Here is a 14,983-nt window from a genome sequence, read left to right as displayed (position 1 = left end):
CCTGGGTGGCTCAGTGGGTTAAGCCTCCACCTTCAGCTCAGGTCATGATCTCAGGGTCCTGGGATCAAGCCCCGCATCGGGCTCTCTGCTCAGCGGGGAGCCTGCTTCCCCCTCTCTCTCTCTGCCTGCTTGTGATCTCTGTCAAATAAATAAATATTTTTTAAAAAGAAAGAAGAAAGAAAGAAAGAGAGAAAGGAGGGAGAGGGGCAGGCAGGGGAACGGAGAGCAACCGCTCACTTGGTCCTCATTCTCTTCCAACCATCACTTCCTCCTTCATTATCCCCAGCTTCTCAAAGTAGCTGCTGGACCATATCACCTTCATCTCTTACTCCCCATCACTCTCCCACCATCCCTGCCTGGGCTCCCATCCCTCCGCATCACCAAAACAGCTCCCACTAACAGCCCCTACGGCCACCTCTCTGCATTTTAACCCATGTCTTGCCTGACCTTGGAGCATCACCTGCCCCTGCTCACTATCCCTCCTTAATTGCTCTCCTCCTTCGGATTTGGGGACACCTGATGCTCTCCTCCTGCCTCTCTGTCCTCTTTTTGTGGTCTCCTAGTGCTGGCTCTTTCTCCATTGCTGACCCATGGAAGCTGGAATCTGAGGCTTCTGGTTCTTTGCTGTCCCCCTGGCTAATTTTATTTACATCTGTGATATTAATGAGCAATTGCAAATAACACATTAATCTTTTACCCAGGTCCACGTGTGCACCTGCCATTTCGGACTTCTACTTCAGACACTTCTTTTTTTTTTCTCCCCACCTCCCTTCCACCTGGGATATTTCAAAGGAACCCCACACTCAACAGGTCCTCAAATTCATGGTCTCCCCAGACCCCTTTCTCTCTGGAATCCCACTCCTCTTCCTTGCACCCTCGGCATCGCCAGGAGTCCAGGAACCTCTCGCTCCTTCACTCTCCATATCCCATCCATCACCCAATTTCATTTCCTGAATTTTTCTCTAAGCCATCCAATCTTTTCTCTCTCTACCATGCCCACCTCTCCTGGTCCAACCCAGTTCTGTGGCTGTGGTTGTCTAACGGGCATATGCCACATGATTCTGGACCATTCTAAAGTCCCTGCTAAGCCACACTGTAGCCACCATGTCTTTGCAAAACACATCTGGCTACATCATCATTCCTGTCTTCAACTGTTTGCCGCTTGTTCCCTTCAGGTAAGCATAGCACCGAGCTCAAGAACTTGTCATGGTTTGACCCTTGAGTCGGCTGTGTGATGAGTTTGGGGACATACCGTCTAAGCTTACAAGCTGACGACATCCATTATTGTTAGTGTGATCTTGGGCAAGTTCCTTTCTGAATCCTCCCGTATCTGTTTCCTCATCTATAAAATGGAACAATAAGGCAACGACCTCCCACAGATGTTCATAAGAGTTGAATGCATTAGACATTTAGAATGGCTTCTGGCACATAATGAACATTCAGCAAGCATTTGCCCTTCCCATCCTCTGCCTTCCCATCCCATCATCTCTCACGCCACTTCCTCTGCTCTCCGTCTAGCCACACTGGCTTTCTTTTGGCCCTTATTCCTCATTGTGCTTCTTCTCTCCACAGGGCCTTTGCACATGCTCCTGCCATCCAGACTCTATTTCTTTCCCTCTTCAGCTATTCATTGCCCGCCTATGTGGCCTTCAAATCACAACCCAAGTGTCATTTCCATAGAGACGACTTCCTGGAGGCCCCTGACTTACCAGTCACCATCATTATGTTATGTTTTTTATGTTGTGATGATAATCTATCTCTCCTACAGACTATGGGATCCACGAGAGCAGAAATGGTATTTATTCTTGTCACTTTCATAATCCCAGTGTCTAAAAAGTATCTGACAAATAATAAATGTTCGGTGCATATTGTCTCATGGATGAAGAGCACAGGCCTATAGGAATGCTTCCTAAAAATTCTTTCAATCTGACAAGAAAGGTCCCCAGCTCTGAGGGGTTTTAGACTTTTCCTCTGCCTTCAGAGCCTTCCCTCACCACCAACAACAGTGCCTGAAAATTCTCCAGTAAGAGTTTACACCAGGAAGCACCAGGTCCCCCCATCATTCGGTGAGGGTGTTAAAATCTCAGAGGACCAAACATTCATTAGCCAACACATTAGTAACAGAGATGAGCTCCTCTGGGTCTTTTTTTTCTTTTAAGTAGGCTCCATGACCATGGCGGGGCTTGAACTCACCACCCTGAAATCAAGGGTCAGACGCTCTACCAGCTGAGCCACACAGGTGCCCCATCTCCTCTAGTCTTTACTGCTCCCAGCTGGTGCAGAGAGCAGCACCCTGGAGGCAAAGAACAGAACACTAGAGTGTCTGGCACCCTCAGGGCTATCTGGCACCTGCCTTGTGCTACAGATTTAAGGACTGGGACCCAGAGAGGGGAAGGGAGAGGCCTAATGTCACACAGCAAGTTCATGGTAGAGTCAAAGCCAGAACCCAGGTCCCCAGTTCACTCATTTGATAAATGCTAAGCCACCCTTTGGGCAAGAGGCAGACACATATCCACACAGGTAACTCTGATAGGGGACAGCTGAGGTCCGCATTCTCCTGGAAGGGCTCGCATCACTCGGTGGAAGCCCACAGCAGAAGACAGTCAGTTCCAGGCTGAATCGGGGCCTGTTGCCTAGCACAGGTGGTGATATTTGAAATGCACATGAAGGCATGAGCAGGGAGAGGCCAGGAGAGGACATTGGAGGCTGAATAAATAGCACCCATCCTGGGATTCGGGGGCCAGGTGTCTGTCCGGAGGACTGGCCTGGACTGTAAACTACAAGGAAAAGGGAAGGTGGTAGAGACAGGGCCCAGAAAGGGCTCAGGGTGAAGCTGGAAGGGAAGGAGGGGTTTGGAGACCAGCCTCCCACCTCTTCTTCTGAGAGCTGCCCTTCCCTCCCATTAACACTGGGTCCACTGAAGGGGGACACACACCCCTTCCCCCAGCTCCCTGCTTCCCGGGGGCCCCACAAGGCACTGCGGTGTACTTCCCCATGAACGGCTGCTGCTAACAGGGGCCCAGAGACCCTGGGTCTGGCTCTGTCCTGAACAAGCTGGGAAGAGCTGCCCATGTTCCAGAAGGAAACTGAGACGCAGCGTGGGAGAAGCCGGTCAGGGACACAGCTAGGGTTAATGCAGAGGATGGAGCTTGAAGGGTACAGAGGGGCGAGTCTGGCCGGGAGGTGGGAAAACTAGGCTGTGCACCTCTCTTGGCCCTGTTTTCCTGAACACTGCTGTTTCTCATCAGTCTCTGCCCGGTCGGGGGCCGCAAGGCCAGGCTGAGATGGGGCCACTGGCGTCATGGGGCATGGCATTGCTTTCCCACAGCCCTGGTTCTTCCCCTGGTTCCCCAGCTCTGTGTCGAAACCTGGTCACCCTTCACCCCCCCTAGTCCCCCGGGGGGATTTATTACTGGCCGTCCTCCATCTGCCCCACGATCATAAATCAAGGCAGAGCAAAATCACAACCTCCCAAATGCGGAGCGCATAAAAGAAGGGCTCTGGGAGCCACAAGGCTTCAGGGGATCCCTGAGGGAGTCAGGCACTCAGGCCAAGCATGGACCAATGGAGCAGAATGCCTCGCTGGGGACTCCTGCTGGTGGTCTGGGGTGCCTGCACCTGCGGCCTCCCCGCAGACACAGGCGCCTTCGGAAGGTAAAGGGCTGTGTGGGTGGGGGCCGGGGCTCCCAGCTTCCAGACAGGGGGTGTCCCCCAGTCCTCACCACCAGCTGGGCAGGGAGATGCGGTCCCATTCAGAGAGGTGACTCGCCGGTATCCTATGGCCAATAGGGGCACACGACTCAGTCCGATAAGCCATGTCCTTTGATCTCTGCCCAAAGCTTTTGCTCCTGCATGAATCACCATGCGAGGCACTGTGGGGATGATTAAGACCTACCCCTTGCTCTCAAGGAGCTCACAGCCTAATTATGAAGAAGGGGTTGCTATGGGGAAGCCCACCAAGAAAGAATACAGTGGTGGAACATAAGCCTTCCAGAGTTTCGTTGTCTTGGGTTAAATCCTGCCCCAGCGGCTGACCTAACTAGTTCAGGAAGCCTGGGCAAGTTACTTAACCTCTCAAGGGCACAGTTTAACTGTTTAAAACCAGAGATAATAACAGCACGTACTTCACAGATCTGCTTTGAAGATTTAATGAGATAACGAACGTAGAGCTCTCAGCATGATACCGACAAGCCCCAGAAACCAGCTGGTGTTAGTCCTACAGGCGGGATTGTCACCGGTGTTAAAAGAAAGGCTTAAGACAGCCCAGAGGAGGGAGGAGGAGGACCGAACTAGCACCCGCACCCAGGGCCAGGCCCGTGGGAACCCGGCCCATTAAGTTCACGAGGGTCATTAAGCCTGCAGAAGGGGGAGAAGCAGGACAATGAGGACCTTGAGGAGAAAGGGTTTCAGGGTAGGGGGGACCAGAAGATCTCAAGGTAAAAAGGCAGGCTGAGGTGCTTTGTTTTTTTAAGATCTCACTTTTAAGGAATCTCTACACCCCACATGGGGCTTGAACTCATATCATAACTCTGAAACCAAGAGTCACATGTGCTACAGACTGAGCCACCCCCAGGCCCCTAAGAGGATAGGTTTCAACAGTGGTCATAGTTACTAAGCCTGTAAAATGCCTAGGATTTCACAGGATCTTTCCTCGTATCTCAAATCCTCTTGCCGACAACCCAACAGTTCCATTTTCAAGTGAGGACACCGACGCTCAGGGAGATCACGTGTGAGAGGCTGAGACTCAACACCTACGGGGTCTTTTGTTTCCAAAGCCTCTTCCCTTGCTCTGAGGCTCCCAGAGGGCAACTGCTAGGGCAGGGGTGTGGGGTGAGACTATGGCTGGGTGCAGCCCCTGCACCCAGGGTAAAGGCAGAACAAGATAAAAAACATTCTCCCTTGTTCTCTTTATTTTTTTTTAAAGATTCTATTTATTTGAGAGAGAGAATGAGATCGAGAGAGCATGGGGGAGAGGGAGGGTCAGTGGGAGACGCAGATTCTCAGCTGAGTAGGGAGCCCGATGCAGGGCTCGATGCAGGGCTCCATCCCAGGACTCTAGAATCATGACCTAAGCCGGAGGCAGTCGCTTAACCAACTGAGGCACACAGGCGCCCAACTCCTCCTTGTTCTCTTTAAAAAGAGAAGAAGGGGTTGGGCCAGGAATGGAGAAAGAGGCTTTTGAAACACACAATGTTTCCCCCTGCTGTGTGCGCAGCGTCATACAAGGCACTCTGGGGCACTCCAGGAGATCTGAACACAGGACCCGGTTCTCGGGGCGTTCTGCCAGCTCTTGCACACACACTTTCCATTTATTGAGCAGTGGGCAGCATGTTTGATCTGCACTGTGATCTCATAGGGGAGGTCATGGGGACGCACAAAAAGGCCCAGAGAGGTTAGGTAGGTTGATCCGAATCACACAGTAATAAGGGATCTAAGCGTGAACCCACGACTGCTACATCCTCACCACCAGACACCACCGTGTGCACGAGCCCGAGGCTGTGCTTGCAGTGCTGGCTGTGAGTGCCCGAGGGAAAATGAAGCTGGAGCCCAAGCAGAGGTGGGGTGTGGGGGAAGGGACTTTCCAAAAGGAGAGTGGTAAGAGTAAAGGTCCAGAGCAGAGGCTGTTCAGGGTAAGTGGTAGAAAATGCACCCTCTTTAGGATGGGATTTCTCTGCTGCTCCATTTTCCCATCTGTGAAGTGGGAATAATCACCCACCCCAAGGGATGGCTGAGAATAAGATCGTCATTGTGAAACTTCTCTGTGAACAGTAAACGGTGACATGACTGTGATAAGTCATGTCCCTTAAGATAGGACACTGGCTGGCAGGAAAGCTGCACTGGGGTCCATGGGCATGATGGGGGTCTGGCAACACCAGGTAGGAGCAGGAAAGGGCTGTATAAATAGATGAGCAGCTAGAAAAGACAGGTTCCCCATAAGTTGGGCTGCATTCCCGGGACCCCCTGGCCAACAGCTAGACACACACACACACACACCCTCAGGCTTCCACAAAGAGCCGTCACATGGAAGCCCTGGGATTGCCCTCTAGGGAACATGACTAGACACACTGCTTCAAATCCCCGCTACATCCTTTCTGAGTCCCCCCACCCCTGGGAGCCTCTGCTTCCTGGTCATAGAATGAGGATGACAACGATGGCCTCATGAGGGCTACGTGGGGGTGAAGGGTGGTGTCTGGTGCTCACCAAGTGGCAGCTAGGTATGCTTTACCCCCCATCCCCAGTGTCTTTCATTCCACCTCCCAAAGGCGAGGGGCAGGCGACAGGGAAAGAAGCTGAAGGACTGGGACTCGGACTCAAGAAGGCATCTCTTTCCAAGGACAGAGGGCACAGGCACTCTGGAGATGCTGGCTGCTTTCCTCACCCCACCGGATCAGTCCTTCTGCTCCAGCCCACAGCCCTGGCTGGGTGTCTCACCCCGCGTGGCATCCCAGAGCCCCTGCAGGCTGCCGCGGGTGCCTGCCGCCACCTACAGGCCTCCCGCGGCACTGCATCCTCCTGTCCAGCCTTGAGGGGAGCACGCCAGTCGTCATCTTAGAGGGGATGTCATTGTTGGGTTTCCTCCTCTTCCTCCTCCCGCTCCTCGCCTGCTGGAGCTCCCTGAAGACAGCAATGATCTTTATCTTTCTATCTCTAGTATCCAGTGCAGTGCGGACACAGAGTAAGTGTTCAGCTTGTAATTATGGAATGAAAGAAAGAATGAACAGATGCCTTTGTAGTGATAGGGATCAAAATTCAACAGCAGAAGGAAGTGCACGGAGGATTATTTAATTCCAGTGCAGTTGACTCGAGGAGGCTTGCAAATTCTCTTCGAGAGGCCCTGGAGCACAGGAGCCATGCTTCAGAGTCTGGCTGGGTTAGGGAGAATTGTACTAGAAGCTTCGGGGACCCCACCATTATCATGGGGGAGTACAGAGCCCTTCTGGTTTTTCCCTCCTTCCCCCTGGACCAGGATCTTCCTAAAGAAAATGCCCTCCATCCGGGAAAGCCTGAAGGAGCGAGGCGTGGATGTGGCCAGGCTTGGTGCTGACTGGAGCCTTTTCACCAAGAGACTCTCCTTCGGCAACGGCACCTCCCCCGTGGTCCTCACCAACTATCTGGACGTGAGTGCCCGGCTGGAGCCTTGTTCCTCCGTCTATTTTCTCTCTCGGACCCAAGGCTTTCTGTGCTCTTTCCACGCTGTCTCTGATGGAGCTGTTGAACCACACTGGGCAGCCTATAAAATTCCCATTTCAGAGCTGGGAAGGCTGAGGCACAGAGGGCCGAAAGGAGCCCAGAAGCAGAGTTAGGTTGGGAACGCAGGAATCCAGGCTCTGGGCCTCGAGCCCAGGTGTCCCTGGTGGGTAGGACGGGTATGTGACCTCAGGGACAGGTCTGTGACAGGCTCTGTACATCATGACTACTGATTACATTAGTATCCCCCCAGATGTGGGACACCTTCCTGCTTCATTTTCAATATTTTTATTTTGCTCTCTTGTCTCACTTCCTGGGAAGTCCTAAGATGGTACTCAGCCTTACACCGAGGCCCTGCCAGAACGTGGAAACCCAGAGAGGCTGTGTGAGCTACCTCATCTCACCTCACGTGCCAGAAGGGGTATCAGGCAAAAGCCCAAGGCTCCCGAGCCTCCCCATACCCCAGCTGCCTCTTTCCTTTCACCCTCACAGACCCAGTACTATGGGGAGATTGGCATCGGCACCCCACCCCAGACCTTCAAAGTCATCTTTGACACGGGCTCGGCCAACCTCTGGGTGCCCTCCACCAAGTGCAGCCCTCTCTACACGGCCTGTGGTGAGCTCCCTGCCTCCCCCCACCCCGCCCGTCCCCGCAAGACCTGAGGTTCCTCTACCAAGCCCTCTCCACGTCTGGCCAGTCCTGCCTCACACCCTCTGCCGCCATCAGATCCATCTCCTCTCTGTCCCTGCTCTCACCGCCCCCGAGAGGAGAGATGAAAATGCCCCCCATTTTCCCCGATATGACCACCAAGGTAAAATGGCAAGCCAGAAGAGTCCCCAGCCTGCCCACAAGGCCATTTCTCCCCTTTCCTGAGACTGGGAGAGGACTGACTTCTCCTTAGTCAACAACCTCTTAGTTAATGCTCACTGGGACCAGAATCTTTTCCACACCCCTGCATTAGAAATGCTTCATTAGAGACAAAATTCTCACAGATCTGGGCACCTGACAGGGGCTCAAGAAACCACATAGTCCTTGATTGATGAAACACATTTTCAAGCCTCCAACCACAGGGCCACCCCACCCCTGTACCTAAGTCCTCAACCACAGGGACCATACACCCAGGGCACCTGCCTCCCCGGCCCCCTGGCCAGGCCTCCATCGGACAGCCCTGAGTCTACGTCTCCCTGACAGAGATTCACAGCCTCTATGACTCCTCGGAATCATCCAGCTACATGGAGAACGGGACGGCATTCACCATCCACTATGGATCCGGGAAAGTCAAAGGCTTCTTGAGTCAGGACATGGTGACTGTAAGTGGGAGTGCCCCAGGTCACTTGACACCTGCCCTTTTTGGTCCCCAGCCGTCTCCTACTGCCCGAGGGCCCATACTTGGGGAGGGTACAGTTCAATCTACCTTGGAGCCTGGGGAGGGGAGGAACCCTGACCCCCACCTGCCAGGGGCCAGGGAGGCAAAGCAGCAGCATCTGGGACCCAGCAAACCTGAGCTCCTGGTTGCACGCGGGGACATTTATGGAGCCTTTGACCTCGAGCTCACCCAGCTCTGACTGCGCTCTTCTTAACCAGACACCAGACTGAAATCAGGGTCTGAGTCAGGGTCAGTGGTACTGGTGAGGTTAGGGTCAGAATTTGTTTTAGGGTGAGGCATAGGTGTCAAGTTCACAGCCAAGGTTAAAGTTTGGGCTATGGTCAGGGCTACAGAATGGAATGTGAGAGCTAATCAGTAGGAGCCCTTACCCTCCCCTTGTCTGTGAGACCAGGGGAGGAAGCCTGGCTGGGCTGAAGGAATCCTTACCCACAGTGGGGGTGGGGAACTGAGGCCCAGCTCTGCCATTGTGGAAGCTGGGCCCCTGGGGAAGGGGTGTGGAAGCTCCTGGTGCCTTTTGTTACTTTCTGGCAGAACCGTCTTCTCAGCCTCTGCCCCTCCCAGCCTTGGGGCAAGCCTGGTTCTCTCTGGACCCCCACAGCCTGCACAAGTATTAGAAGAGAGGATATGGGGGGGCCAGTGTGGGGGTGATTGATGAAATGGTCTCATGCCAAATTTCTTCACCCTAGGGCATGTGGGCCGTAGACTAGACCCTGGTCAGGAACAGGACAGTAGGCTTGGTCTCTTCTGGTCCTTTCTCCCACAGGTGGGCGGCATCACAGTGACACAGACATTTGGAGAGGTCACAGAGCTGCCCCTGATCCCCTTCATGCTGGCTAAGTTTGATGGGGTTCTGGGCATGGGCTTCCCAGCACAGGCTGTTGGCGGGGTCACCCCTGTCTTTGACCACATCCTCTCCCAGGGGGTGCTAAAGGAAGATGTCTTCTCTGTCTACTACAGCAGGTGAGCCTGGGGCTCCAGGGGCCGCGGCAGGGGGAGGGAGGGAGGGAGGCAGGAGAGCAGGAAGAGAGTTGGGACTGGAATTTTGACGTGTTCATGACTAAGAGGCATTCAGTTCATATACAGAACTCCACTATCCAGGTTGGAAGCCGCCACTTAAATTTAAATTAAAATTTTTAAAAAGTTCCTGAGTCACACGGCCCCATTTTAAGTGTTCAGCAGCCGCAGTTACTAGTGGCTACATACTGGGTAGTAGAGATAGAGAACATTTCCATCATTATAGAAAGTTCTTATTAGCATTGCTCTAGAACAAGAGGAAAATGCAAACTGGGGGAGATGGAAAGTAAAGCATTACTGTAAGGGGCCCACGACCCCACTCACACAGAAAGAGGACTTCACTCATTAATTCTTTCATTTATTTGCCCCTTCATTGATTCAACAAATATTGGGTGTTCATGTGCCAAACGCCATGAGAAGTCCTGGGGTGCAGCCATGAACACATTATACAGGACAGAGTCCCTGCCCTCACAGAGTTTACGGTCTGGAAGGAAGACAAGAAACACCATGACATAATGTGCAGCAACAGGGAGCGAGGGGCTGAAACCCATAGGTGCCTTTTTACTCTGGGCTGAGCTTATGTGGAGTTCAGCCAGTCTCGGGGAAGCCGTTGCCAGCTGTTGGGTTGGTTGCTGGGTCTGGAAAGGCAGTAAGAGCTGGACACGAGGAGTCCTAAGGGGAGGAACACAAGGCGAGTGGAGGGGAGGCTCGGGGCCCAGAGAAATCACACGGGTAAAAGGAAACGCAAAGGCCACCAACGGGCCCTGTAGCCAGGGGCAGTCACTGGCAGAGCTGTCTCGGAGATGGGGCGTGGCAGACGGCCAGCCGTTGGGAGGTAGATGTGGGCGTCAGGAGGCGAGGGCAGATGAAGAATGCCCTGAGAGATTCGACAGGGAAGGAAATGTCAGGAAGGGGGTACAGGTGGAGAAGCAGAGAGAAGGGTGGGTGTTTGGAAATGCTGGGGGAGGCCAGAGCCTGCTAGCAGGTGGAGGAAGAAGCCAATGGAAAGTGAGAGATGGAAACTCTGGAAGAAAGGAGAGGAACATGGAGGGCGCGGGAGCCTGGAGGCCACGGGAGGGAGGAGAATCCAGCAGGCAGGAAGAAGAAGGGCCTTGTGGAGAAGAGGGCCGGCTTCTTCCTTGACCCTGGGACAGGGAGGAGGGAACCTCAGAAAGATCTTGAAGTGTTGGGAGTGGAGCAGAGGTGGCTGGTGTTTGCACATGCGCATTGTACAAGGGCAGTGAGGTACACGTGCCCACAGAGCATGTGCCAAACCTCCCAGGTGCCCGTTGGAAAACCCCCAACCCACACATGCACATGGGAAACCAGCCTCCTGGGGTAGACCCTGAGCTGTGGGAGGTGCTGTGCAGCAGGGAGGAGAGGAAGACAAGGGGGTTAGCTGTGGACGGGGCACCGGGAGCCTGTCTCCGCTCACCCCACTCCCCCCTGCTGTGTGACTTCACCTAAAGAGTAAAAAGCGGGCATGGTACCCACCCTGCCCAGCAGAGAGACTGGTGAGGCTCAGCTGAAACCTAGCCCTCTGCTCTGCTGTGTCTTTTTCTCTGCAGAAGCTTCAAGTAAGGAGCTGAGCCCCACCCCCGACCCCTGGCCCTGACCCTGACCCTCCTGAACACACCAGAGTCCGATTCACAGCGGCCACCCAGCCCAACTCGCCTGTGCAGGCCCCAGCTCTGCCGGATGCCGATGTTGTCCACCCCTCCTTCCAGTTCGCCTCCTGCCCCTTACCCGCTCTGACCCCACAGGTCCCCAAGAGCTCCCCAACCCACACACCTGCTCAACCTGCAGCTCCCCAAACCCAAGTGAGGGTGCAGCCAACTGTCACCTTGCCTTCTGCTCACGGTCCTTGTGCCGGATCCTTCTCTGGGGGGATGCTTGAGCGGGTGCAAGGAAGGTGGAGAAGTGGTGTTCCTGCAGCTTCCCGGCCATGCCACCCTTCCCACCGTCCTCTGTCCTCTCCCTCCCATCCCCACCCCTGTCTCCTTGCCCAACTGCCCTGGTTGCTGGGGTGCCGGGTCTCCAGGTGATGGGTCTTCAGGAGCTCTGATCTTTCCTCTAGGGATTCCCACTTGCTCGGAGGAGAGCTTGTCTTGGGAGGCAGCGACCCCCAGTATTACCAAGGGAATTTCCACTACGTGAGCGTCAGCCAGACTGGCTCCTGGCAGATCAAGATGAAAGGGTCAGGAACCCTCCACCCTCCTGCTCTCCAGAACTGCTGCTGCTGTTGCTGCGGGGGGTAGGGGTGGGCGTGGGAAGGGGCAGCCTTACCATCTTGTCCTCTGTCCTAAAATGCAGTACCTTCTTAAGGCACAGCCTACATTTGCTCTCTGGGCGCTCTGCCCAGGGCTGGGGAACACGGAGTTATGATGAGCAGAGGGGAGGGGGTCCACTGAGAGGAGGTGGCGGGTCACCAGGCAGTATGCTGGGAATGGGGACGGCACCTTTCCTCCTCCAGTGCATGCCTTCCCATCCTCCAGTGCATCCCGGGACCACCAGCATGGGCCCCCGCCCCCGCCACTGGCCTCACTCAGAGAAACTATGCAGCCTGGCGGGGTCCCATTAGCCTGCTGTCTGTCTGACGCTCCAAATGGCCTCCCCCAGGGTGTCTGTGAGGTCGGCCACCGTGGTCTGCGAGGAGGGCTGCATGGTGGTGGTCGATACTGGTGCGTCGTACATCTCGGGTCCCACAAGCTCCCTGAGGCTGCTCATGGACACCCTGGGGGCCAAGGAACTGAGCACAGATGAAGTAAGTTGGGGGAGTGAGGGCACCAGAGGCTGCTGGGAGCACAACCTGGGCCCCAGAATTACCCCAGAAGCAGTAGGTTCCAAGTGGGGCCATTCTAGGGCTTCCCCTCCTCTCCTCTCACTCCTCCAGCAGAGGGGCCCAGCCACAGGCACGGGGCTGTGTCTGCTGGGGGACTTCCCACACTCAGCGGGTTCCTTTTACCTTCTCCTCAGTATGTCGTGAACTGCAACCAGGTGCCGACCCTCCCCGACATTTCCTTCCACCTTGGAGGAAGAGCCTATACCCTCACCAGCTCGGACTATGTGTTACAGGTGAGGATCCAAGCCGTCCCTCAGCGACAGGGAGGACGGGGGCGCAGGGGCCTCTAAAAGGGACCAGGTCTTATGCCTCATCAGTGGTTCTCAAACTCAGCTACAAGTTAGAGTCACCTGGAAGCTTTACAAATCCCACTAACAAGGGGCGCGTGGTGCAGTCCGTTAAGGGTCCGACTCTTGGTTTCAGCTTGGGCTCGTGATCTCAGGGTCATGACCTCGGGCTCATGATCTTGGGGTTGCGAGATCGAGCCCTGCCTTGGGCTCTGCACTGAGCACGGAGTCTGCTTGAGATTCCCTCTCCCTCTACCCCTCAGGCCGGTGCTCTCTGTCTCACAAATAAAGAAGCAAACAAATCTTTGAAAAATCCCAGTAACAAACCACAGCCCATACCTATTAAATTAGAAGCTCTGGTGCTGAAGCCTGGGCATCAGTGTTTTTTCAAAATTCCCCAGGTGATTCCAATGTACAGCCAAGTTTGGGAATCACTGTGCTCATCCCCTTGTCTCCACCTTCTCAGCAGCTGCCCCCAGTAATGCTATGTGACTACACTTTTAACCCCTTTTATGCCCAATGGACTTAGGGCAGCTAAATAACTTGCGTAGGATCAGAAGTTCTGCCAGAATGTAAGCTCTTGGAGATGCATTGTGCCTGACGCAGTGTTTGCCCGGTGTCCAGCTCAGTACCCGCATCCAGGAGGATGCATGTTGGGTTGAAAGGGCAAGAGAGGCCGGAGTCGATGGGAGAGGAAGGGGTGAATGTTGCTGAGGACAGCTGCTGGGGTCAGGCGAGGGGGAAGGAGAAAGGTCCTGTGCCAGGCAGTGGCGAAAACCCTCTCGCTTCCTGCCAGGATTCCTATGGTAATGATGACTTGTGCACCCTGGCCCTCCATGGTCTGGATGTCCCACCGCCCACCGGGCCTGTCTGGGTCCTGGGCGCCAGCTTCATCCGCAAGTTCTACACGGAGTTTGATCGGCATAACAATCGCATCGGCTTTGCCCTGGCCCGCTGAGAGGCGCTCTGCTGCCCAAGTGGGCCCTTCCTTCAGCCCTAGCCCGGAGCTAGAGCACTCCGGGACGCTCCCCCGCCGGAGCCCTCACGCAGGGGCATGGGGTGTGGAGCTCCTCCCCGATGCTTGCTCTGCCTCCAGCATCAGCGCTTCCCTGCTTCGAGAACAAACAATAAAGACTTCATGTTCACAGCCCTGTTGCACCTGGGTTCACTGGGGTCTGAGATGAGAGACGCAGCCAGGGATCATGTGCAGACAGGAATGTGACATAGAACGACAAACTATAAACTCACCCGCACGCACAGGTTCCTGCGTGCAGGGGTGATGCCATTCATCCTCGCTCAGGTGGGGCTGCTGACACACACAGCCAGCTCCGTGCTCCCCCGCAGCACCTGCAGGACCAGGGCTAATGCTGTGACCTGAGACTGTGGGTCAGAAAGGTGCTCCCAGCTGGTAGAAGCCAGCCTCAAACTCAGGCTCCGCTGGGCCCCTCGTGCACGACACATCCCTTAGCCCCCCAGCCCATGTCGCCATTGACACATGTAGTCTAAGACACCATCGCCTGGCAATGTGGAACACCAGAGATCTGACTGATACTCCCTTTGTACATGCGGGGAAACTGAGGCTCAGAGAACGGAAGGCATGGGACCAAGACGGCTCGTCAAAACATGTCAAGATTAGAAGCCAGCCCATATGACTCAGGTGCCGGGGGCCCCTTAACCCAGGCAGGTGTACCTTCACAGATACAGAGTTGCACGCGCCCTGGAGAGGGGCCCACATGTACAAGCCCACAACCACATACACAGCTGTCCCCCCTCTCACAGACATGGAACGCGACAGATTGAGGTCCTCTCCCACTCTTACTCCTCGGGCGACCAGCATGGGGTGTGTATGTTGGGGAATGAGAAGCAGCACCGACCTAAAGTCGTGGATACTGGCCCCCTTTGCGGTAGCTGTTCACCCCTCTTTTGACCAAAAAGGGTGAAGCACAGGGTGGCCCAACCAGGCCCCTGGCAAACCTCATATCTCCAGAATTGCAACCCCTTGGGACTGTGTGGGACCCTGGGGCTCCTCTAGAGCAGATGCCCAAAGGCAGGAGCTGTCAGCAGGGTCCCCTCCCCAAGCCAAGAGCGTGAGTCTGTGTTCAGGATCCTGGATCCTAGCCTGGGACCCCCTGCCCCATTCTCTAAGTTCTCTTGACAGCCTGCCTTTATTTCCTCATTGCAAAAAGGCAGAGCTGGAGTCAGTGTCCTTTCCAGCTCTATGTCCTGGGGCTCCATGACCTTGAAATAGGCAGGCTTCCCCGTCT

At 54.9% G+C, this 14,983-nt stretch overlaps 1 protein-coding gene across 1 annotated transcript; it reads left to right on the top strand.

The window, feature by feature from the left end:
• The first annotated feature begins 3,502 nt into the window (after positions 1-3,502).
• On the top strand, positions 3,503-13,866 carry LOC111151146 (renin). Its single transcript, XM_022508938.1, has 9 exons — positions 3,503-3,654; positions 6,968-7,118; positions 7,681-7,804; positions 8,381-8,499; positions 9,340-9,536; positions 11,668-11,787; positions 12,210-12,354; positions 12,567-12,665; positions 13,516-13,866. The coding sequence occupies exons 1-9, from the start codon at positions 3,557-3,559 to the stop codon at positions 13,675-13,677; spliced, it is 1,215 nt and encodes a 404-aa protein (XP_022364646.1). The 5' UTR covers positions 3,503-3,556; the 3' UTR covers positions 13,678-13,866.
• The last annotated feature ends 1,117 nt before the right edge of the window (positions 13,867-14,983 follow it).

Source organism: Enhydra lutris, unplaced genomic scaffold (assembly GCF_002288905.1).
Source record: "Enhydra lutris kenyoni isolate GAN:26980312 unplaced genomic scaffold, ASM228890v2 scaffoldscaffold25, whole genome shotgun sequence".
Lineage (NCBI taxonomy): Eukaryota > Metazoa > Chordata > Mammalia > Carnivora > Mustelidae > Enhydra > Enhydra lutris.
This window is presented reverse-complemented; position numbering and strand designations above follow the sequence as displayed.